Source organism: Bufo gargarizans, chromosome 1, assembly GCF_014858855.1.
Source record: "Bufo gargarizans isolate SCDJY-AF-19 chromosome 1, ASM1485885v1, whole genome shotgun sequence".
Taxonomy (NCBI): Eukaryota; Metazoa; Chordata; class Amphibia; order Anura; family Bufonidae; genus Bufo; species Bufo gargarizans.
In genome coordinates this window covers 109,763,980-109,789,580 of record NC_058080.1, presented here as the reverse complement: position 1 = coordinate 109,789,580, position 25,601 = coordinate 109,763,980, and the positions used below count along the sequence as shown (strand labels likewise).

The 25,601-nt window shown below is 42.6% G+C and overlaps 1 protein-coding gene across 1 annotated transcript in view; it reads left to right on the top strand.

Annotated features, from left to right (window-relative positions):
• Positions 1–25,601, top strand: part of GLRA3 (glycine receptor alpha 3) — a 296,968-nt gene that overhangs the window by 227,115 nt on the left and 44,252 nt on the right. The window contains exon 7 of the mRNA XM_044287265.1: positions 4,493–4,707. Coding sequence (XP_044143200.1) covers positions 4,493–4,707 — 215 coding nt within the window. The remainder of the gene's footprint in view (positions 1–4,492; positions 4,708–25,601) is intronic.

Genomic DNA, 25,601 nt, shown 5'->3' with positions numbered 1-25,601 from the left:
CAAGTTATCCCCTATTCCAAACTGATCGTTGTGGGTCTGATTGCCGGAACCCAAACTGATCTCGAAAACAGGAGTCCCATTCCCCTTCCTGATGGAGTGACAGGCTGAGCTTGCCACTCCATTCAGTCTCTATGGGCCTGCTAGAGATAGCCGACTACAGCGCTCTGCTATTTCTGGCATTCCCATAGAAAATGAATGGAGCGGTTGGATTCTCACCAGTCAGATAATTATCCCTTATCCTGTGGATTAGATTTTGTGTGGTGCCTCTATGCGAGCAAATGGATAAGTTGAGTATTTATTTATACTCTGATTAACCCCTGAAAGGCCTAAATGGAAGCCTCAGATGCCATGATCATCAATGAATGTTGCATCTTAGGGGTTCAATGACGTGGGGGAAAGGGGGTGCAATTGCCGTTTCCCGTCATTGTACTCACTTCATTCAAACAAATGCGCTTCAAAACAAAGTAATTTGTCACAAATCTAATTTCTTTTAGAAATTTGGCAAAGAAGCCGAATTTAATTTCTCATAACTTTGCTCATCTCTAGGTATAATGATGTAAAATGTACAGTATTTGTAATGTCAAAAAACCTTAATTTTGAGAGCTTTAACACAGTGAAATTGGTGAAGTATCTAAACAATGGCAGAAACCATGATCCATGAAATACTTTTTAAAGGATCATAAAACGTAAGAGAAAACACACAGCCGGCACAGTCCTTTTGCAAGAGAAAACTCACACTAGCGATTGGTGCCACAATGATATGTTGGTGCTCAGTGCAGCAGTATTAATCCAATATAAGTCCAGAACAAAAGAGATCCACAGCAGCCATAAAAATCTTCCTTTATTGAATCCAGCGTCCATATACAGCAAGGACTGTGACTATATGCCGAATCTATGCAACACTTACAGGATGATACCAGCATTATGAAAATACATAAAAAATTGTGCTCCCTGTTACATTAAAATGGGGTAAGGAAAATAATATCTGAGAAATTGGCCAATCGTCTATTCCCACCCCGTCCTTCCAAACCTAATTGCTATTTTCTTCCCAAGATTCATTAGGACACTGAGAGACCCCATGGCAGGTCCATTGTGGCTGGAAGTGGGTCTGTCACTGAGCCTTTAGCACAGTATTTAAACTAGTTTAAAGTGGTCCTGCCATTTTTGTTGAAGAATGTGTCCTGGCAGGAAGGTTACAGCCTGGCAACAATTGATAATGCCAGTCTGTATACCCACATACACCATAATGATGACATTGAGGTAAAAACTCTATCAGAGAGGTCTGGTAAAAATGAACAATGTGTTGACTTTGTCTGTGAATCTTTGGATTTTGATTTGTCCAATAATGTTTTCAGATTTGGCAACCTGAGTCGTGGCACCAAACTTTGCAAACCTGTTCTTCTCAATATAGAAGGAAAAATATATTTATAATGTGAACAATCCATTTATTAACCATATCCAATATTGGACAAGATTCATAGATGATGTGTTATTTATTTGGTTAGGCACAGAGAAAGAATTCCATAAATTTGTGGAGTATATAAGGGTTAATGCACATGATCAGGATTGCGTGCGGATTTTGCGTGCGGAAAATCCGCACCGTTGGTCATGTATATTGTACTCTATGAGAATTAGAAAATGTCATGCACATGATGCTGATTTTTTCTGTGCGGATTTTGACCTATGGTGCAGATTTTAACCCCTTAGTGACCACCCATACGTGTTTTTACGGCAGTCACTAAGGGGCCTTAGGCTGGGCCGCTGCTTTTTTACAGTGGCCCAGTCTAAGCGCTGCAAGGTTCTGGAGTGTTTAACACTTTACATGCCACGGGCAATGGCACGCACCGCATGTAAAGTGCTGACAGAGGGAGCGGACTCCGTCTGTCTCCCATCGGCACCAAGCAAATGCAATCGCAGGGTGCCAATGTGTGGGAAGGCTGCCTGGGGTATGATGTAGGCCCCAGACCAGCCTTTGGTAATTTCCTGCTGGTTAATGTTAGAATAGCATTGCCATTAAAATGCAATGCAGTATAGAGATAGTGAATTGCATTTTAAAAGCAATAAAAATAAGCTATCTGTTATAGTCCCCTTGTGGGACTATTAAGTGGTAAAAAAAGTTTAAAAAAACTCATTTATTTTATTAAAAAATCCCATTAAAAATTACACTTTTTTTTCTATTGAAAATACGCAATGAAAAAAAAATTGCATTTTTTTTTTCTCCTTATATTTGGTATTTCCGTGTCCATAACGACCGAAACTACATAAATATCATGTAAATTAGCCCCTACGGCGAACGCTGTAAAATTAAGAGGAAAACAGAATTGCTAATTTAGTCTTAGTTGTCACCGAAAAAACGAGCGATGAAAAAGTGCCATTTACTCCAAAATGATACAAATTAAAAATACAAGTCGTCCCGCAAAAATAAAGCCCTCACACAACTCCATAGAAAGAAAAATAAAAAAGTTATGGGTCTTGGGAATCTGCAATACAAAAAAACATTTTTTTAAAAAAAAAAAAGGGTTTTATTGCAAAAAAAGTTGTAAAATGTAAAAAAAAAAAATATATATATGTATTTTGTATCACTGTAATCGTACTGACCCAGATAATAAACATATTATGTTATTTATACCGAAAAATGAACGCCGTAAAATTTATAAAGTAAAAACGCAGTGGCAGTATTGCTGTTTTTCCCATCTCCCTCCCAGAAAGAGTTAATAAAAGTTAATCAGGAAGTTATGTGTACCCAAAAATGGCGCCATTAAAAACTACAATTTGTCCTGCAAAAAATAAGTCCCCATAAATCTATATAGCCGGAAAAATAAAAATTGCAACGATGAAATAAGGAAGAAGAACACTTGGTCATTAAGGCCTAAAACAGGCTGGCCACTAAGGGGTTAAAATCAGCAGCATGTCAATTTATTTTATTTTTCCTGACTTTCTCTATTCACTTCAATGGGGAGAGTAAAATACGCACGTGAAAAATTTGCACCAAATCTGCATCAAATCCACATGCAAATCTGCACCAATTGATGCGGATTGACTTCATGGATTTCTCTGTAAAACACCTGCTGATTTTAGTGCAGATTGATCTCTTTTGTTCTTGACCATTCTAAGGCTTCTTGCTACATTATGTATGAGATGTTTAACCCCTTCCCGACTGCCTACTGGATATATACATCCTATCTGAACATACCCCGTGCATAAACGGTCAGGCAGCCCTTCAATCCCAGCGTTGTACAGTGCTGGGATTAAAGCTCCTGTTCATGCAATCTAGCAGGAGCAGGTCGGGTCCCGGCTGTCAGACACAGCGGGGACCCTGAGGAGAAGACAGGAGCAGTTTTATTATCACTGCTGCCTTCTTCTATGTTGGCAGCAGAGCGGTACCTGAGCGCAGGGGGAGAGCAGGAAGAGGCTGAGCCACTTCCTCTGTTAGTCCCAGCGCCTGTTCCCTCAAACCTATACATGTTATATATCAAAGCTATCGTCACAAAATAGGGAACCCATTGCAATAATACATTTTTATGTCACTTTTAATATTTAAAGGGGTTAGCCACTTTCTTGCTACTGTTGACCAATGTGCTTGTAAGATGATTATATGACACTTACTAATATAGTCTATGTTGATATTCTGCACCATTTTCTACATTTCATAAGGTATTCTCCTTTGTTGGTCAAGTCTTTTGTGCTGTCCATACAGAGGTTCTGTCTATGAGCAAATTTAGGAAGAGTTCGATTGGGCCGATTCACCGAATTTTACAAAAGAAAAAAATTGCTTTGTGACGAAAAACTCTCCACTCTGCACCTGCACTAAACATTCAACATTGCAAGACTAGGTGGCAGATGTGGTGTATTTTAGTGAAGAAGGCATAGTGATGTGTCTGGAGCTATTTTTGCCTGGTCACATGACCCACCATTAGCGGCCATCTTATGGACAGGTCTTCTGTGTGGACAGCGCAGAAGATTTGTACAACAAGGGGACACGACTTAATAAAATATATCAAATGGCACAGAAAATCAACAAAGGCTATATTAGTAAGTGTCATATAGTCATCTTACCTACATATTGATCACAAGTAGCCAGAAAGTGGCAACCCTTTTAAGAAATAAAAAGCTATATTTAAAAAAAGATACTTTTTTTATAAGAATTAGTGGTTTTCCCCAAATCAAACCTAAAAAAAAAGGGAAAAAAATCAAAAAAAAAAAAAAACATGCATTGCTAATGAAAAGTTCTCAGTGTCAAGTAAAAGACATCGCAAAAATTATTTTGCTAGTCAAACAAAATAAAAAAAGTTATGGTCACTAAACCACCACGTGCACAAAATCACAAAAAGTTGCCTTGACATTCAGGCCTTTTTTAGGCTCTGTCATGAAAGGGTTAAAGCATAAATATCTCCAGAAATTGTACAAAGGTATTTTACTAAAAGTTTTTTTTTAATCATTACCAATTTTAGATGCATTTACAATTGTATTCTCTTTGGTCCTTCTCCTCTAGGAAAGTTTACATGCATTGAAGTTCGCTTCCATCTGGAGAGGCAGATGGGGTACTACTTGATTCAGATGTACATTCCCAGTCTTTTAATTGTCATTTTATCATGGGTCTCCTTTTGGATCAACATGGATGCAGCTCCAGCCAGAGTTGCCTTAGGTATAACTACCGTACTAACTATGACAACACAGAGCTCTGGCTCCAGAGCGTCACTGCCTAAGGTAAGTAACTTAAAAAGCACATTACATCACTACTATAAATTGTGAAAATACTGTAATGAAACAGGTAATGCAGCTGTGAAAAGGAAAATACAGTAATGAGTGGGAATAATGTCACACGTGCAAAATAATTGAATAGCTAAAGCAAAAATATGACCTCCTTGATTGTAAAACATTTCTATTAAACATAACCCCTTCCTGACATCTGCCATACATGTATTGCTAATCTGGAATTCAGGTCGAACCAAACAACTGTGTTCAGTGAAGGTGCCCTCTGGAAGGGTTCTCCAACTCAAAATATAATGTAAGTCAATCCAAAGAACACTGCAATGTTCTTCAATGTTCAATCAATGTTCAACATTTCAATGCATAAGTGAACGTTTATTAGTTGCCGACTTCCAGCCAGCAGCACTAACCACCTATATCTTTTTGTTCCTTCATACACCAGATATGGCTTGACAAAGGTCCAGGTATATAGCTGGAACATTAGGGCATATTATTTGGATTGAACTATGCTTGCTGGAAGGCCTCAGCAGAACATAGTGCAAACTCAGTAGTTAAGCGGGCGCCACAGCAGACATCCCACAGCAGTGTCCATGATTTGAGACAACTCTGATCATGGACATTTAACCCCTCAGATATCATGATCAATTGTGACAAAAGTGTCTGAGAAGTCAGTTGTCATAGTGATGGTTAACTACTGTTGTCAGTGGTAAAAGCAATCTAATGATTGAATGTCCAAACCAATAGGGAGGCTAAAACAAATTAAAAAGGAAACATTCAAATCACTCCTCGATCCTTTGTGCATAAAAATAAATAAGAAAAAAGAATTCAGCACTGGTATCACCAAATCCAAAAAAAAAACAAATTATTATAATATAAAAGTATCTATATGGTACAATGAGTTTTGCAATAAAAAAAAATGAAAATGCCAAAATCACCTTCGCCCTGATAAAACCCAATAAAAAAGATCAAAAAGTTATATGCACCCTAAGATGTCGGTTATGTTCGGTTAGGAATAGGATCAGATAATGTATAAAACATGTGGTTATATCTAGGAATATATATAGGCAAAGGTAAAAAGGTGTGGGCAGCACAGCTGTCTATGAGGTACGGACGGAGTGCCAGCGGCTACGAAGGCGATCCACCTTCAATTAATAAGCGAATAAATTCCACAGCACCTCCGTAAAAACGTAGAAAAAGCTTTATTCACCAGACCCGCAACGTTTCGATCCGCTTCCTGGGATCTTTCTCAAGCAGTGACAGTAATTGATAGTGCATTGTGCATATTTATACAACTTCACATAGTTAAACAATAATCATATTAATCGCATTAATCACAAGCAAATCTCCCAAAATATCGACCTAAAGACATTATCTGTGACTTTTTACAATCTCATTCCATACTTTAATGCATAAATAACAGTGTAGTATTATGGGCACCATTGTCACATAGTCAAATCATCATACGATCATGTATCCATAATTAATCACCCTGATTGTAACTACAAACATCTGTGAATATCATCATAATGTCAAATAATGTGCAGGTGTACCTTAAAAACATAGTGATGAGGCAGGTCCTAGAGCAGGCTATGGAAGCGGTCCACATAGATCTCAGCGTACTAATCATTTCACTGCGCATGTCGCAGGACCTTTCAAAACTTCCCGATCACATGATCGCATATCCGATCACCTGATCTTGAATCCGGTCATGTGACCGAAGCCTTCGCAAGACGTCATGCGATCCACATTTTCGTGGAACGCACGCATCCCCACTAGCATGATAGCAACCAATCGCACAAGATCATCAACTGATATATCTGTTATGGGGCTAGATCCAGACCGCACACAATGACGTGCAGAGACATCAGTCAGGTCAACGGCACTGTACATCAGAATCACCGCTAGAAAAGAGGGGTACATAGCAACGACACATTAGGCGGCCATAACATAGCATTAATCTGAACATCTAGTGTTAATTTAAAAGAGAATATATATATAATCAACATTGTTCATTAGCCAGTGGTAAAAGCAATCTAATGATTGTATGTTCAAACCAATAGGGAGGCTAAAACAAATTTAAAAGGAAAAATTCTAATCACTCCTCGATCCTTTACGTAGAAAAATAAATAAGAAAAAAGAATTCAGCACTGGTATAACCAAATCCCAAAATAACAAAATTATTATAATATAAAAGTATCTATATGGTACAATGAGTTTTGCAGTAAAAAAAAAATTAAAATGCCAAAATCACCTTCGCCCTGAAAAAAAAAAAGAACAAAAAGTTATATGTACCCCAAGATGTTAGGTTCGGTTAGGAATAGGATCAGATAATGTATAAAACATGTAGTTATATCTAGGAATATATACATATATATATATATATATATATATATATATACTGTATATATATTGTGTGTATATATATATATATATATATATATATATATCTTATATAGTAAAAAAATGAGTTTCTGTCTGTCTGTTCTTTATGAGCGACCAAACTACTAAACCGATCTTCAACAAATTTGGCACACAGGTACATCAGGTGTCCAGGAAGGTTTAAGACCGGGTCTCAACTCTCTAGGATGTACCATTCCTGAGATATTTCCAAAATATGACCTGAATTATCCAATACAAGCCTGCAAGTCTTTCTCTTCATATCCCAACTGCCATACTGTACGGGTGAAGTTGCAGATAGCTGGAACTTATAAATAAATGACTGACTGGCTTGATCCCAAACTAAGGAGCATATAGGTGAGCCCTTTAAAACCCTAAGAGCTCTCCCTGACTGCTATGCACATGCAAGGGTCTCAATGATAGACGATTGCATGCCCACTTACCTAAGACTGTGTGACACCTGAAAACCCTATAATAGTGAGGGGACACGACCACCGACTCCCTGCACTTAATACGGACGGAGTCAGGGTCACCTAGAATCAAGCCAGCAAGGAAACACAATAAAGGAAAAAACTTATCTGAGCAAACAGCAGCAGCAGCCTCCAGCAGTGAACACTTCATCCAGGAACTAGTATAAACCGCAAAGTGAGGCAGTATGGGAGGGAATATAAAGGAAGACGATTAGTCTAAATAAGTGACACCTGGCAGAAGGAAAGGAGATGACAAAGTGAAACCAAAACAAAGAACGTCATACAAGAGGTAGAGAAGAACGTCTGTCAGACCTTCTCACAGAACTGGCGGTGACACATACTCACAGTCACCTATCCCTTATCAGCCAATAGAAGCTCGCAGGCCCTTAGTCTCCACATACACACAGTTTTACTCCAGGTTTCCGTAACAACCCAGCCATTTTTCTTCACTGCTGTAAGTGAGCTTTAGGCTAGGGCTACAGGATGACAATAAGTCGCACGACACATAGGGCACAACTACGCTGCTACATGCATCCATCTTAGATGGATTTTTCGCGACTGTCATGTCGCAGTCGCAGCATGACGCATGTCACAGTGTGAGACCATAGCCTATCAATATAAAAATTGTTGAGACAAAATGTTGTACTATACGTGTCATCATGTAGCCCTAGCATTAAAGGGGCAGGGTGCTGCGGAGGTCACTGTTAAAGGGGCGGGTGCTGTGGAGGTCACAGTTAATGGGGAAGTGCGCTGTGGAGGTTACTGTTAAAGAGGTGTGCACCCCGGAGGCCACTGTTAAAGGGGCAGGCACTTTGAAAGTAACTGCTAAAGAGTCGGGCACAGTGGAGGTCACTGTTAAAGGGGTGGGCACTGTGGAGGTCACTGTTAAAGGGGCAGGCACTGTGGAGGTCACTGTTATGGGGGATACTGTTGATATCTTTTAACGACACACACAAACATTAAATTAAATAGATGAAATAAACCTGTGCAAAGCCGGGTCATTCTGCTAGTATATATAATGATATATATAGTGTGTGTATATACAGTTATGTTCAAAATATTTGCAGTCAGACATCACTAACCTGATCAATGACTGTTTTTGGTAGAAATGATATTTCTACATGGCAAATAATTTACTAGCAGGTGTAGTAGAGTAATAGAAATACAACAGTCATGACATACATGCTGATTCTGTGTAACTGAATCACTTCAATTCGCAACAAATCTAAATTACTTCGCGCTTTGTGGTAACGAATCAGTTTTTCCTAAAATGGCAGCTGAATGTGTTACAAAGTGAAAGTAAGAAGCCCAGAAATGCAAGATCACCCATAATGTCGTGCAGCCAGCCAATTTACAGATAGCCATCCCCTGTGATGTCACAGCTCTAGAAACACTCGTCCCGTGCTGTCTCTGCCATTGTCCTGTGAGATGAGCATAGGGAGAGACATGGCAAGTGCTCATGTGCTAGGGACAGTGTTGCTGAAAATTAATAATAGAAGAATATTGGAGAGGGAGAGTGCAGGGAGACTGCAAGGAGAGTGAAGGGACAGTGCAAGGAGAGTGCAGGAAGACTGCAAGGAGAATGCAAGGAGCCTTATTCTTTGTCAGTTTTATTTATTCCTACATTTACTTATTCCTACATCAGCCGTAAACTAAGATATGTAAGTCAATACCAATAAGATAGAAGCTTTTATTATTCCAGTGCCAGCTTGCCAACCAATACCATTCAGTCTGCATCCCCTAGGGGCAGCCAGGTCTTAATGATGACCATCCTCATCTTTTGCTGTATTTACATCTTTCCAAATCATCCTTCAAAGTCTCCATATCCTAGAAAAGTCAGCAAGATGCAGAGAGAGGAGGAGCTGGATGTTCCTGATGACATACTCTCATTGATATTAGATGTGGAAAATCAGATGGCAGAAGAAGGGCTCCCACTTGTAGGGCAGGAGAGTGCTGGGGTTGGAGAAGTGGGTATGCCAGAGCTGATTGATATTCTGTGTTTGCTGTCAAATAACCTGCAGGAGATTGCAGGCCAGAACACAAATAATATGTATATTGTGCCCCCACCCAGGGGCGCCCCTTCTTCCCCAATGCCAATTTCTTAACCTAACCCCTTCCCTTCAGCCCATGGCCTTTCAGCTACCCCTCTCTTGTCCCTACCTGGTGCTGCCTGAAGTGGCCTAATTGGTGGTGCACCCCTGCCCCCACCTAACCAGCCAAACTCCATACCAGCAACAGCCCTTGGTGGTTATTTATCAAACTGGTCTAAAGTAGAACTGACTTAGTTGCCCATAGCAACCAATCAGATTCTTCTTTCATTTTCCAAAAGAGCTGTCCAAAATGAAGGGTGGAATCTGATTGGTTCCTATAAGGGCAACAAATCCAGTTCTACTTTACACTAGTTTGATAAATTACCTCCTGTGACGGTATCATCCGTGTCACCGTCTAGTATTCCCTTCTTCCCTTGAAATAGCACAGCCAAGTAATGCACAGACCAATAAATCGCTATCATCGCTGGTATCGCCAAAAAAGTCTATACATGAGCCCAAGCTGAATGCTAGAAATACTTTACTGGAAGGCACACTACATTCAAAAATACAATTTCTTTTATCCCCTGCTCCCATGCAAGGGAGACACCCACAACAAACATACATTAACAAATAACACACATAACATCCTCCCGTCTGCCTGAGATATAATTATGGTACAATGGTTAACATAATTATCTCAGGCAGGACAATACACAATGTCCTCTGTCCTGGAGACAACTGAGGTGTAATTCCATTATCTCTCAGGACAAAGGGAAATCGCTAATACACATGGGGAGACAATAGGACAGACATCACTTACTCAAATATACAATGTCCCATCCTTTAAAATACACATAGACATTTAACACATCCCAAACTGGAACGAATTAGACCAGGGGTTAAAAGTTAGTACAAGTCTCTTTGGCCTGGCTGTACTCATGGCTTTTCTGTCCAAAACTGGTTCTACACAGTCTTTTGTCCTGGAGACAATTGATCCACTTATCTTACAAGGACAGAGGCCAGACTCCATTAGCCACATGGTAGCAAAAGACAGCAAAATACATGAACTTATATAACTATGCCGCTATTGCATAAAACCGGTGCATACAACATGGGACCGTTGTATATGCTTTCTTCTTCCCCCTTTTCTTTTAATGCAATACAATAATGACAGTCAGACAACTAATAGCTTAATTTTTTTAAATGGTATTGTATAAATTACAAAAATATATAATGTTAATACTTATATTTATTTGTAACTCCATGCTATACCTTATTTAAAACATTAATAAAAATGTACTGTTTCCACAAATATATAACCGTGAATATAACAGTAAAGAGAGTTATGGCTTTGGAGAGGTAGCAAGATAAAAATGAAAAACCTAAATCTGGCCTGTCATGCAGGGGTTAAAAAAAAAAGAGATTAATTGCAAACCTCTCAAATGTAACTTTCATAAATGAGTACAGCTTGTACTTGTCTAGAACTTGTCAGTCTTGATGCTGCTAAATGAGACATATTTATTAATCGAAAAAAAGAGCAAGAGGATTCTGTTAACAATGATTAAGCACATGTTAAGTAAAATATGATATGGTGACAAGCTACGGTAAGTATGAAAAATAGAAGAAAATATTACTAATGGAAATTGAAAAAAGCTGGGAAAAGAGGTACAAGAGATTTCCGGGTACATAAATAACAAAAATATAAAATACAAAAACATTGCGATAATAAAGTCCATCATTAACAACCAAAAAAATAAGAAAATAATTTATGCTATGTGTCAGAGAAGTCTAAAAAAAGGAAATGGGTTCCAAGCTCCCATTATGATTTCCCACTTGGAAAAATCCCCAAAACATGTACATGGCCATTGATATTGATTTACCTATGGTCAGTTATAAAGTCTGTCTATGGTCTTTTGGCTTAAAAATGTCGCAAGTCATGTCAGTTGCAACCTTTTTTGTGACATTTGGTAAAATTTTGTGTGCTTATCGCCACTTTTTGAAATGGTCTATGTTTAAGGGAAAAAAGTGTCATGATGGCACATTTACTATGTGCGACTTTTTCAAAAGTCACATCTCCATGCCAAGCAATCCTCTGGTGTACTTTTACACAAAATGGTGTAGCCACATAGCACTCATGCCAAATATATTATTAGGTGCACCATTTCATAAATTCCATGCAGACACACAAAGCAAAGACAGACTTAAAACTGACACAAAAGCAACTGCAAATGTCCCCCCGAGTCCTTAGTAATTAATTTGTTTAAATGATGTACATAGTAAGCCTTAAATTGTGTTTCTTTGGTACTGTGACTAATATTAGGGCTCAGGTCCATGGGTACTGGGGCTGTATGACAATGTACATAGGCTGTAGGGCTCCTCAGAAGCCATACATTCATGCAATGACTGTGCACTGCCATACGGCCTATGCCAAAAATATTTTGTTTCTGATTCATACATACAGTGTAATAACAGATTCTTCATGCATCTTTATGGAAGCCATGAAGGCTTCATATGAAATTTAACTGTACTTTGGCCTAATAGTGATAGTACGCATACATTTTGATGATCTCTACAACCCAACCCTAACTCACCACCCAATGGAGTTCAGTGGGGTTTTGGTGCATTGTAATTTTTGCTATTGGAGATCTGGGCCCATGGACTCCACTGTTGTGATTTTATAGCATGTCTCTATCAAATTCCAGCTGATCATAACAGCACTGCAAGGGGAATGATCGGAGTGTTCATACATATCTTACACATTTGTGAAATATCCAGAAGAAGGCAATGAAGTCAATGAAATGTGGCTCTCTCCATTGAAGTCTATTAGAGCATTGCTTGTTTGGCTCTTGCTACCACTGCTATAGGCTTCAATGGATGGAATAGCTTACAAGGTAGGCCACATTTTAATAGATTTTAGTGAGAAAAGTGGCATTGTGAAAAAAGGTCACAGAAGTCCCGTTCTCCCAGAGATGGAACCCGCACCTAACAGGCGTTTAAGGCAAATCCTGTGGACGTGTCCTAAATGTGTAAATCGAGATTATATACACACAGAAATTGTTCGTAAGTTTCTCAATGCCCTGTAGTAAACTATCCATACAGAATCCATACTGACTGTGCGGATGATGGCCAGAACCAGGTCAATGCATTATAGTCCTAAAGTATATTAGATTCTGGGACAGTCATTTCTAATGCCATTCTTGATTTCCAGTGCAGCAGCATGAAATGTGCCAAAATTATTATGAGGCATACAATGTAGAATTTAGGCATTACTTGGGCCAGAAAACTGGCGTAAGTAATGGGAAATATGTTGAGATGGTTAGGCCACACTTACTGCTCATGCAGTGTTCACTCTAAGCTGTGCGGGTGCGCGGGTGCGCAGCAATTATTGTTCCCCCGCTCATGTCCACTCAGCATCCGCTCACCCTGCTACCGGCAAAATGCCCACACTCATGCCCACATGCAAGATGACATCTTCAATACGACCTGTGTGGCTCAGTGTGGCGCCGTCTACACATATTGCCAGGCGAGGTAACGTGGAGAAGCGCCATCTTACAGCCTTAGGCTAGAGTGGTTTTACTGTCCGGGTAACCCATTGGTAAAAGCTCAGGGGACCCCTGGGAGTCTAGAACCCCACAGGCTGTAGCAATATAATATCCTGGGACACCCCAGATCACACAGGGTTGTCAGACATTAACCCCTCACACTTCTTAGCTGACCCCTTTTATTTGTTTTAGCTGATACACTCGAGCATGTCCACAGCTGTGGCTGCGTTACATTTACAGCAGGTTACACTTGTTTGTTTCATCCTTTTGGTTCCTGGTGCTGCCCTCCGCTATGATGCTCTCACCTAAAGGACCCCCATCTACAGTGCCATCACCTATAGGACCCTTATCTACAGTGCAATCACCAATAGCACCCTCATCTACAGTGCTATCACCTATAGCACTCTCATCTACAGTGCCATCACCTATAGCACCTTCACCCACAGTGCCATCACCTATAGCACCTTCATTCACAGTGCCATCACCTATAGGACCCTTATCTACAGTGCAATCACCAATAGCACACTCATATACAGTGCTATCACCTATAGCACTCTCATCTACAGTGCCATCACCTATAGCACCTTCATCCACAGTGCCATCACCTATAGCACCTTCATCCACAGTGCTATCCCCTATAGCACTCTCATCCACAGTGCCATCACCTATAGCACCTTCATCCACAGTGCCATCACCTATAGCACCTTTATCCACAGTGCTATCCCCTATAGCACTCTCATCCACAGTGCTATCACCTATAGCACCTTCATCCACAGTGCCATCACCTACAGCATTCCCATCTACCATGTAATTTAATCTTGCCAGGAACAACAGCGTGATGGCGCTATACATTACCGTGCTAAAACTAATAGCACTATAGATGAATATAGTATACATTATAAGCCCTGCACCATGCTGTACAATATACAGTATAATCCATGCACAATGTCGTACAATATACAGTATAACTCATTCACCATGCTGTACAATATACAGTATAATCCATTCACCATGCTGTACAATATACAGTATAATCCATGCCCTATGTCATACAATATACAATATGACACCTACACTGTGGGGTTATTGTGTATATTGTACAGCATAGTGTATGGATTATACTGTATACTGTACAGCACGGTGTATGGATTATAATGTACAGGGAGTGCAGAATTATTAGGCAAATGAGTATTTTGACCACATCATCCTCTTTATGCATGTTGTCTTACTCCAAGCTGTATAGGCTCGAAAGCCTACTACCAATTAAGCATATTAGGTGATGTGCATCTCTGTAATGAGAAGGGGTGTGGTCTAATGACATCAACACCCTATATCAGGTGTGCATAATATTAGGCAACTTCCTTTCCTTTGGCAAAATGGGTCAAAAGAAGGACTTGACAGGCTCAGAAAAGGCAAAAATAGTGAGATATCTTGCAGAGGGATGCAGCACTCTTAAAATTGCAAAGCTTCTGAAGCGTGATCATCGAACAATCAAGCATTTCATTCAAAATAGTCAACAGGGTCGCAAGAAGCATGTGGAAAAACCAAGGCGCAAAATAACTGCCCATGAACTGAGAAAAGTCAAGCGTGCAGCTGCCAAGATGCCACTTGCCACCAGTTTGGCCATATTTCAGAGCTGCAACATCACTGGAGTGCCCAAAAGCACAAGGTGTGCAATACTCAGAGACATGGCCAAGGTAAGAAAGGCTGAAAGATGACCACCACTGAACAAGACACACAAGCTGAAACGTCAAGACTGGGCCAAGAAATATCTCAAGACTGATTTTTCTATGGTTTTATGGACTGATAAAATGAGAGTGAGTCTTGATGGGCCAGATGGATGGGCCCGTGGCTGGATTGGTAAAGGGCAGAGAGCTCCAGTCCGACTCAGATGCCAGCAAGGTGGAGGTGGAGTACTGGTTTGGGCTGGTATCATCAAAGATGAGCTTGTGGGGCCTTTTCGGGTTGAGGATGGAGTCAAGCTCAACTCCCAGTCCTACTGCCAGTTTCTGGAAGACACCTTCTTCAAGCAGTGGTACTGGAAGAAGTCTGCAAGGTAAGAAAAACATGATTTTCATGCAGGACAATGCTCCATCACACGCGTCCAAGTACTCCACAGCGTGGCTGGCAAGAAAGGGTATAAAAGAAGAAAATCTAATGACATGGCCTCCTTGTTCACCTGATCTGAACCCCATTGAGAACCTGTGGTCCATCATCAAATGTGAGATTTACAAGGAGGGAAAACAGTACACCTCTCTGAACAGTGTCTGGGAGGCTGTGGTTGCTGCTGCACGCAATGTTGATGGTGAACAGATCAAAACACTGACAGAATCCATGGATGGCAGGCTTTTGAGTGTCCTTGCAAAGAAAGGTGGCTATATTGGTCACTGATTTGTTTTTGTTTTGTTTTTGAACGTCAGAAATGTATATTTGTGAATGTTGAGATGTTATATTGGTTTCACTGGTAAAAATAAATAATTGAAATGGGTATATATTTGTTTTTTGTTAAGTTGCCTAATAATTATGCACAGTAATAGTCACCTGCACACACATATATCCCCCTAAAATAGCTAAAACTAAAAACAAACTAAAAACTACTTCCAAAAATATTCAGCTTTGATATTAATGAGTTTTTGGGTTCATTGAGAACATGGTTGTTGTTCAATAATAAAATTAATCCTCAAAAATACAACTTGCCTAATAATTCTGCACTCCCTGTATATTACACAGCATGGTGTAGGGTTATACTGTACATTTTACAGCATGGTGTATTAACTACACTATATATTGTACGGCATGGTGCAAGGATTATAATGTATTCTGTACAGCATGGTGCAGGGAATCGGGATTATACTGTATACTGTACAGCACGGTGTATGGATTATAATGTATATTACACAGCATGGTGTAGGGGTTATACTGTACATTGTACAGCATGGTGTATTAACTATACTATATATTATACGGCATGGTGCAGGGATTATAATGTATTCTGTACGGCATGGTGCAGGGATTATACTGTATAATACACAGCATGGTGCAGGGATTATACTGTATTGTAAAGGATGGTGCAGGGGTTAAACTGTATTGTACGGGATGGCGCAGGGGTTATACTGTATGCTCTTTGATGTGACAATTATCTTAGGTTTTCCTATCGCCCACCTTTTATGACGCTGTGCCCAGCTCTGAGGCGACCCCGCTCAGCAGCTGCCAAGGCTTAGAGGAAACACTGTGCTCATGTCCCACCCATTTTTAGCAAAAGTGGTAAAGTGGCGACCTTGTCAGAAAAGAGACAGAAAGTTGCAAATTTTGGCACAAAAAATGGGATCGCGCAAAAATTTGCTACTTTTTGGCACCACAATTCAGACAAAGAGAGCTTGATAAATGTCTCCCATTACATTTTCAGTGCAGCAACCATGAACAGGGGTTTATCTGTCCCCAAGGACGCTATTTCTATTCCTTATTCCATATACTTTTTTTTTTATGGTTCGTAGTCATCTCTTGTTTTTTTTTTCTGTTAATTTTGCTTTGTGTGCTGGAATGAGAGATGCTACATATATTTGCTGAACTGGCAATCTTTAGGTTAGATGTATGGTCCATGAATAATAGATGGAGTATTTATTTTCCAAGGGCTGAAATTACTCTGCTTTACAAATGCTATAAAAACAGCTTTATCTTTATTCCCTGGAATGTAATTGTATATTACATTATTTTTTTTCACAGTTTACAATAATAACTAACCGTATAAGCAATGTCTTATTTGTCTTATAGAATTGTCTAAATGTGCTAGGGAACTCATAAGTGGGGAAACTCCAATAATAAACTGAAAAGCAGAAATATCCATTGCTACCCTCCAAAACTGCCAGTAGAACATCTTTAGCATATACAGTATTTGCTAACAAGTTAGCTACAATTCAGCAGGAGTTCTGAGTTGTTTACTTGCAAAGGTGTAACTGCAAGCTTCTGGGTCTCAATGCAATATCTATAACATGCTCCGCTCTACCTATTGTGTCCTTTTTTTATTGGTGTCTTCTTACGTGGCAGATTTACTTTTGGGACAATTCAAGCACCGATGTTGAGTGTGACTGCTACCTTTGCACCCCATATAATGTATTGACATCCATGCTTTGCTTTACTTCCTCTACACCAAATATTAGAAAAGCACTACAAGGGTCATTCCGAAGCATGAGTGGATATTGCTTTGCATATAGCCAAAAGCATTGAAGGGGTTATCTGAGATTAAAATCTTGGACAACTCCTAAAAATACTATGTACACCTTTGGAGACATTTTTATATCTTATTGCATTGCACTCAATTTGAGCTAAAAATAATTTTTTAATTGGTCTTTATTAAAAATTATGGAGTCCTTTTTGGTGTATAACGCTGGGATGATCTAGTAGTAGGATCTACATTTTATGTCTGCTCCATCAGTCAGGGAGCTGACAGGCTCCTTATCTCTGACCTTATAAATATATCCAAAAAATAGGCAGCACTCCAAGTGTGGTAAAAAAAAAAGGTGATGACCCGTTTATTCCCAGGCAACGTTTCAGCCCACTCAATGGGGCCTTTGTCGAGCAAAGCAATAATTTCACACAAGGGTATATATACATACCCAAATCAAATCACGTGATACATAACAATTAACCATTTGGTGCATCAAGATACTACATCATATAGTTATACATTTTCAAAATAATACAGTGAATACATGATTAGACATAGATATATAAAAAAGGGTCTCCATAATTGTATATAATAGTGATAAAATGTAAGTACAGAACATCCATCTGTATACACATATGTGATAATAAAGTGCGACACTTCTTGGAAGGGTGTCGCGGGATCCCTTCATTAGGACACCACATGTATGTGCCACCTACATCCACCTCACACTTGATGCGTCTTTACAAAATGACCCCACTGATGCAGCCCATAGAGTATTATTGCACTTATTTACCTGTATAGCATAAGCTACGTGGTTGCCTAGGTGACTCATGCGCCCCTGTTGTGGATTGGCCGAGGCGTGGTCACATGGTCCGCTCCTCTCTTTCTGATATGAACGGAAGGTTGGACTGACTGTCTGACTCCGCGCTTGCGCGTTGAACACAGGGGAACACCGACTACATGCGGACACACTGAACCACCAATGGTACGCTGTTTTTGAGATATGTTTATAATTATAGGTCAGCTGTGAGAGATCAGCTAGCCCTTACCTTTTTAACCCTTCACTTGATCTATGCACTGGCACTTTATTATCACATATGTGTATACAGATGGATGTTCTGTACTTACATTTTATCACTATTATATACAATCATGGAGACCCTTTTTTATATATCTATGTATAATCATGTATTCACTGTATTTATTTGATATTTTAGAGTGTATAACTATATGATGTAGTATCTTGATGCACCAAATGGTTAATTGTTCACTTACAGCTGCAAGAAAAAGTATGTGAACCCTTTGGAATGATATGGATTTCTGCACAAATTGGTCATAAAATGTGATCTGATCTTCATCTAAGTCACAACAATAGACAATCACAGTCTGCTTAAACTAATAACACACAAAGAATTAAATGTTACGCAAAGAATTAAATGTTACCATGTTTTTATTGAACACACCATGTAAACATTCACAGTGCAGATGGAAAAAAATATGTGAACCCCTAGACTAATGACATCTCCAAGAGCTTATTGGAGTGAGGGGTCAGCCAACTGGAGTCCAATCAATGAGATGAGATTGGAGGTGTTGGTTACAGCTGCCCTGCCCTATAAAAAAAACACACACCAGTTCTGGGTTTGCTTTTCACAAGAAGCATTGCCTGATGTGAATTATGCCTCACACAAAAGAGCTCTCAGAAGACCTACGATTAAGAATTGTTGACTTGCATAAAGCTGGAAAGGGTTATAAAAGTATCTCCAAAAGCCTTGCTGTTCATCATTCCACTGTAATACAAATTGTCTATAAATGGAGAAAGTTCAGCACTGCTGCTACTCTCCCTAGGAGTGGCCGTCCTGTAAAGATGACTGCAAGAGCACAGCGCAGACTGCTCAATGAGGTGAAGAAAGAATACTAGAGTGTCAGCTAAAGACTTACAAAGGTCTCTGGCATATGCTAACATTCCTGTTAGTGAATCTACGATACGTAAAACACTAAACAAGAATGTATTTCAATACCACAGAGGAAGCCACCGCTGTCCCCAAAAAAAAATTCTGCACGTTTACAGTGTGCACAAGAGCACCTGGATGTTCCATAGCAGTACTGGCAAAATATTCTGTGGACTGATGAAACCAAAGTTGAGTTCTTTGGAAGAAACGCACAGCACTATGTGTGGAGAAAAGATTGGACAGATTGCTATCATCGAAGGAAAAATAAACTTGTGAATTCATCAAGACATTTTGCAGGAGAACTTAAGGCCATCTGTCCGCCAGCTGAAGCTCAACAGAAGATGAGTGTTACAACAGGACCACGACCCAAAGCATAGAAGTAAATCAACAACAGAATGGCTTAAACAGAAGAAAATACGCCTTCTTTAGTGGCCCAGTCAGAGTCCTGACCTCAACCCGATTGAGATTCTGTGGCATGACCTCAAGAAAGCGATTCACACCAGACATCCCAAGAATATTGCTGAACTGAAACAGTTCTGTAAAGAGGAATGGTCAAGAATTACTCCTGACTAGAGTTGAGCGAACACCTGGATGTTCGGGTTCGAGAAGTTCGGCCGAACATCCCGGAAATGTTCGGGTTCGGGATCCGAACCCGATCCGAACTTCGTCCCGAACCCGAACCCCATTGAAGTCAATGGGGACCCCAACTTTTCGGCACTAAAACGGCTGTAAAACAGCCCAGGAAAGGGCTAGAGGGCTGCAAAAGGCAGCAACATGTAGGTAAATCCCCTGCAAACAAATGTGGATAGGGAAATTAATTAAAATAAAAATTAAATAAATAAAAATTAACCAAAATCAATTGGAGAGAGGTTCCATAGCAGAGAATCTGGCTTCCCGTCACCCACCACTGGAACAGTCCATTCTCAGATATTTAGGCCCCGGCACCCAGGCAGAGGAGAGAGGTCCCGTAACAGACAATCTGGCTTCATGTCAGCAGAGAATCAGTCTTCATGTCATAGCAGAGAATCAGGCTTCACGTCACCCACCACTGTAATAGTCCATTTTCATAAATTTAGGCCCAGCACCCAGGCAGAGGAGAGAGGTCCCGTAACAGACAATCTGGCTTCATGTCAGCAGAGAATCAGTCTTCATATCATAGCAGAGAATCTGGCTTCCCGTTACCCACCACTGGAACAGTCCATTCTCAGATATTTAGGCCCCGGCACCCAGGCAGAGGAGAGAGGTCCCGTAACAGACAATCTGGCTTCATGTCAGCAGAGAATCAGTCTTCATATCATAGCAGAGAATCAGGCTTCACGTCAGCCACCACTGCAACAGTCCATTGTCATAAATTCAGGCCCAGCACCCAGGCAGAGGAGAGAGGTCCCGTAACAGACAATCTGGCTTCATGTCAGCAGAGAATCAGTCTGCATGTCATAGCAGAGAATGAGGCTTCACGTCACCCACCACTGCAACAGTCCATTTTCATAAATTTAGGCCCAGCACCCAGGCAGAGGAGAGAGGTCCCGTAACAGAGGATCTGGCTTCATGTCACCAGAGAATCAGTCTGCATGTCATAGCAGAGAATCAGGCTTCACGTCACCCACCACTGCAACAGTCCATTTTCATAAATTTAGGCCCAGCACCCAGGCAGAGGAGAGAGGTCCCGTAACAGAGGATCTGGCTTCATGTCACCAGAGAATCAGTCTGCATGTCATAGCAGAGAATCAGGCTTCACGTCAGCCACCACTGCAACAATCCATTGGCATATATTTAGGCCTAGCACACAGGCAGAGGAGAGAGGTCCCGTAACAGACAATCTGGCTTCATGTCAGCAGAGAATCAGTCTTCATATCATAGCAGAGAATCAGGCTTCACGTCAGCCACCAATGCAACAGTCCATTGTCAGATATTTAGGCCCAGCACCCAGGCAGAGGAGAGAGGTCCCGTAACAGAGGATCTGGCTTCATGTCACCAGAGAATCAGTCTGCATGTCATAGCAGAGAATCAGGCTTCACGTCAGCCACCACTGCAACAATCCATTGGCATATATTTAGGCCTAGCACACAGGCAGAGGAGAGAGGTCCCGTAACAGACAATCTGGCTTCATGTCAGCAGAGAATCAGTCTGCATGTCATAGCAGAGAATGAGGCTTCACGTCACCCACCACTGCAACAGTCCATTTTCATAAATTTAGGCCCAGCACCCAGGCAGAGGAGAGAGGTCCCGTAACAGAGGATCTGGCTTCATGTCACCAGAGAATCAGTCTGCATGTCATAGCAGAGAATCAGGCTTCACGTCAGCCACCAATGCAACAGTCCATTGTCAGATATTTAGGCCCAGCACCCAGGCAGAGGAGAGAGGTCCCGTAACAGAGGATCTGGCTTCATGTCAGCAGAGAATCAGTCTTCATGTCATAGCAGAGAATCAGGCTTCACGTCACCCACCACTGTAAGAGTCCATTTTCATAAATTTAGGCCCAGCACCCAGGCAGAGGAGAGAGGTCCCGTAACAGACAATCTGGCTTCATGTCAGCAGAGAATCAGTCTTCATATCATAGCAGAGAATCAGGCTTCACGTCAGCCACCAATGCAACAGTCCATTGTCAGATATTTAGGCCCAGCACCCAGGCAGAGGAGAGAGGTCCCGTAACAGAGGATCTGGCTTCATGTCAGCAGAGAATCAGTCTTCATGTCATAGCAGAGAATCAGGCTTCACGTCACCCACCACTGTAAGAGTCCATTTTCATAAATTTAGGCCCAGCACCCAGGCAGAGGAGAGAGGTCCCGTAACAGACAATCTGGCTTCATGTCAGCAGAGAATCAGTCTTCATATCATAGCAGAGAATCAGGCTTCACGTCACCCACCACTGTAACAGTCCATTTTCATAAATTTAGGCCCAGCACCCAGGCAGAGGAGAGAGGTCCCGTAACAGACAATCTGGCTTCATGTCAGGAGAGAATCAGTCTTCATGTCATAGCAGAGAATCAGGCTTCACGTCACCCACCACTGCAACAGTCCATTGTCATAAATTCAGGCCCAGCACCCAGGCAGAGGAGAGAGGTCCCGTAACAGACAATCTGGCTTCATGTCACCAGAGAATCAGTCTGCATGTCATAGCAGAGAATGAGGCTTCACGTCAGCCACCACTGCAACAATCCATTGGCATATATTTAGGCCTAGCACACAGGCAGAGGAGAGGTTCATTCAACTTTGGGTAGCCTTGCAATATAATGGTAAAATGAAAATAAAAATAGGATTGAATGAGGAAGTGCCCTGGAGTCCAATAATATATGGTTATGGGGAGGTAGTTAATGTCTAATCTGGACAAGGGACGGACAGGTCCTGTGGGATCCATGCCTGGTTCATTTTTATGAACGTCAGCTTGTCCACATTGGCTGTAGACAGGCGGCTGCGTTTGTCTGTAATGACGCCCCCTGCCGTGCTGAATACACGTTCAGACAAAACGCTGGCTGCCGGGCAGGCCAGCACCTCCAAGGCATAAAAGGCTAGCTCTGGCCACGTGGACAATTTAGAGACCCAGAAGTTGAATGGGGCCGAACCATCAGTCAGTACGTGGAGGGGTGTGCACACGTACTGTTCCACCATGTTAGTGAAATGTTGCCTCCTGCTAACACGTTGCGTATCAGGTGGTGGTGCAGTTAGCTGTGGCGTGTTGACAAAAGTTTTCCACATCTCTGCCATGCTAACCCTGCCCTCAGAGGAGCTGGCCGTGACACAGCTGCCTTGGCGACCTCTTGCTCCTCCTCTGCCTTGGCCTTGGGCTTCCACTTGTTCCCCTGTGACATTTGGGAATGCTCTCAGTAGCGCGTCTACCAACGTGCGCTTGTACTCGCGCATCTTCCTATCACGCTCCAGTGCAGGAAGTAAGGTGGGCACATTGTCTTTGTAGCGTGGATCCAGCAGGGTGGCAACCCAGTAGTCCGCACAGGTTAAAATGTGGGCAACTCTGCTGTCGTTGCGCAGGCACTGCAGCATGTAGTCGCTCATGTGTGCCAGGCTGCCCAGGGGTAAGGACAAGCTGTCCTCTGTGGGAGGCGTATCGTCATCGTCCTGCCTTTCCCCCCAGCCACGCACCAGTGATGGACCCGAGCTGCGTTGGGTGCCACCCCGCTGTGACCATGCTTCATCCTCATCCTCCTCCACCTCCTCCTCATCCTCGTCCTCCTCGTCCTCCAGTAGTGGGCCCTGGCTGGCCACATTTGTACCTGGCCTCTGCTGTTGCCAAAAACCTCCCTCTGAGTCACTTCGAAGAGACTGGCCTGAAAGTGCTAAAAATGACCCCTCTTCCTCCTCCTCCTCCTCCTCCTCCTGGGCCACCTCCTCTTCCATCATCGCCCTAAGTGTTTTCTCAAGGAGACATAGAAGTGGTATTGTAACGCTGATAACGGTGTCATCGCCACTGGCCATGTTGGTGGAGTACTCGAAACAGCGCAACAGGGCACACAGGTCTCGCATGGAGGCCCAGTCATTGGTGGTGAAGTGGTGCTGTTCTGTAGTGCGACTGACCCGTGCGTGCTGCAGCTGAAACTCCACTATGGCCTGCTGCTGCTCGCACAGTCTGTCCAGCATGTGCAAGGTGGAGTTCCACCTGGTGGGCACGTCGCATATGAGGCGGTGAGCGGGAAGGCCGAAGTTACGCTGTAGCGCAGACAGGCGAGCAGCGGCAGGATGTGAACGCCGGAAGCGCGAACAGACGGCCCGCACTTTATGCAGCAGCTCTGACATGTCGGGGTAGTTGTGAATGAACTTCTGCACCACCAAATTCAGCACATGCGCCAAGCAAGGGATGTGCGTCAAATTGGCTAGTCCCAGAGCTGCAACGAGATTTCGCCCATTATCACACACCACCAGGCCGGGCTTGAGGCTCACCGGCAGCAACCACTCGTCGGTCTGTTGTTCAATACCCCGCCACAACTCCTGTGCGGTGTGGGGCCTGTCCCCCAAACATATGAGTTTCAGAATGGCCTGCTGACGTTTACCCCGGGCTGTGCTGAAGTTGGTGGTGAAGGTGTGTGGCTGACTGGATGAGCAGGTGGAAGAAGAGGAGGAGGAAGCCGAGAAGGAGGAGGTGGCAACAGGAGGCAAAGAATGTTGCCCTGCGATCCTTGGCGGCGGAAGGACGTGCGCCAAACAGCTCTCCGCCTGGGGCCCAGCTGCCACTACATTTACCCAGTGTGCAGTTAGGGAGATATAGCGTCCCTGGCCGTGCTTACTGGTCCACGTATCTGTGGTTAGGTGGACCTTGCTACAGATGGCGTTGCGCAGTGCACACTTGATTTTATCGGATACTTGGTTGTGCAGGGAAGGCACGGCTCTCTTGGAGAAGTAGTGCCGGCTGGGAACAACATACTGTGGGACAGCAAGCGACATGAGCTGTTTGAAGCTGTCTGTGTCCACCAGCCTAAATGACAGCATTTCATAGGCCAGTAGTTTAGAAATGCTGGCATTCAGGGCCAGGGATCGAGGGTGGCTAGGTGGGAATTTACGCTTTCTATCAAATGTTTGTGAGATGGAGAGCTGAACGCTGGCGTGTGACATGGTTGAGACGCTTGGTGACGGAGGTGGTGGTGGTGGTGTTGGTGGTACATCCCCTGTTTGCTGGGCGGCAGGTGCCAACGTTCCTCCAGAGGCGGAGGAAGAGGCCGAGGCGGCAGCAGCAGAATAGGCCGAGGCGGCAGCAGCAGAAGAGGTAGCAGGGGGAGCCTGAGTGACTTCCTTGGTTTTAAGGTGTTTACTCCACTGCAGTTCATGCTTTGCATGCAGGTGCCTGGTCATGCAGGTTGTGCTCAGGTTCAGAACGTTAATGCCTCGCTTCAGGCTCTGATGGCACAGCGTGCAAACCACTCGGGTCTTGTCGTCAGCACATTGTTTGAAGAAGTGCCATGCCAGGGAACTCCTTGAAGCTGCCTTTGGGGTGCTCGGTCCCAGATGGCGGCGGTCAGTAGCAGGCGGAGTCTCTTGGCGGCGGGTGTTCTGCTTTTGCCCACTGCTCCCTCTTTTGCTACGCTGTTGGCTCGGTCTCACCACTGCCTCTTCCTCCGAACTGTGAAAGTCAGTGGCACGACCTTCATTCCATGTGGGGTCTAGGACCTCATCGTCCCCTGCATCGTCTTCCACCCAGTCTTGATCCCTGACCTCCTGTTCAGTCTGCACACTGCAGAAAGACGCAGCAGTTGGCACCTGTGTTTCGTCATCATCAGAGACATGCTGAGGTGGTATTCCCATGTCCTCATCATCAGGAAACATAAGTGGTTGTGCGTCAGTGCATTCTATGTCTTTCACCGCTGGGGAAGGGCTAGGTGGATGCCCTTGGG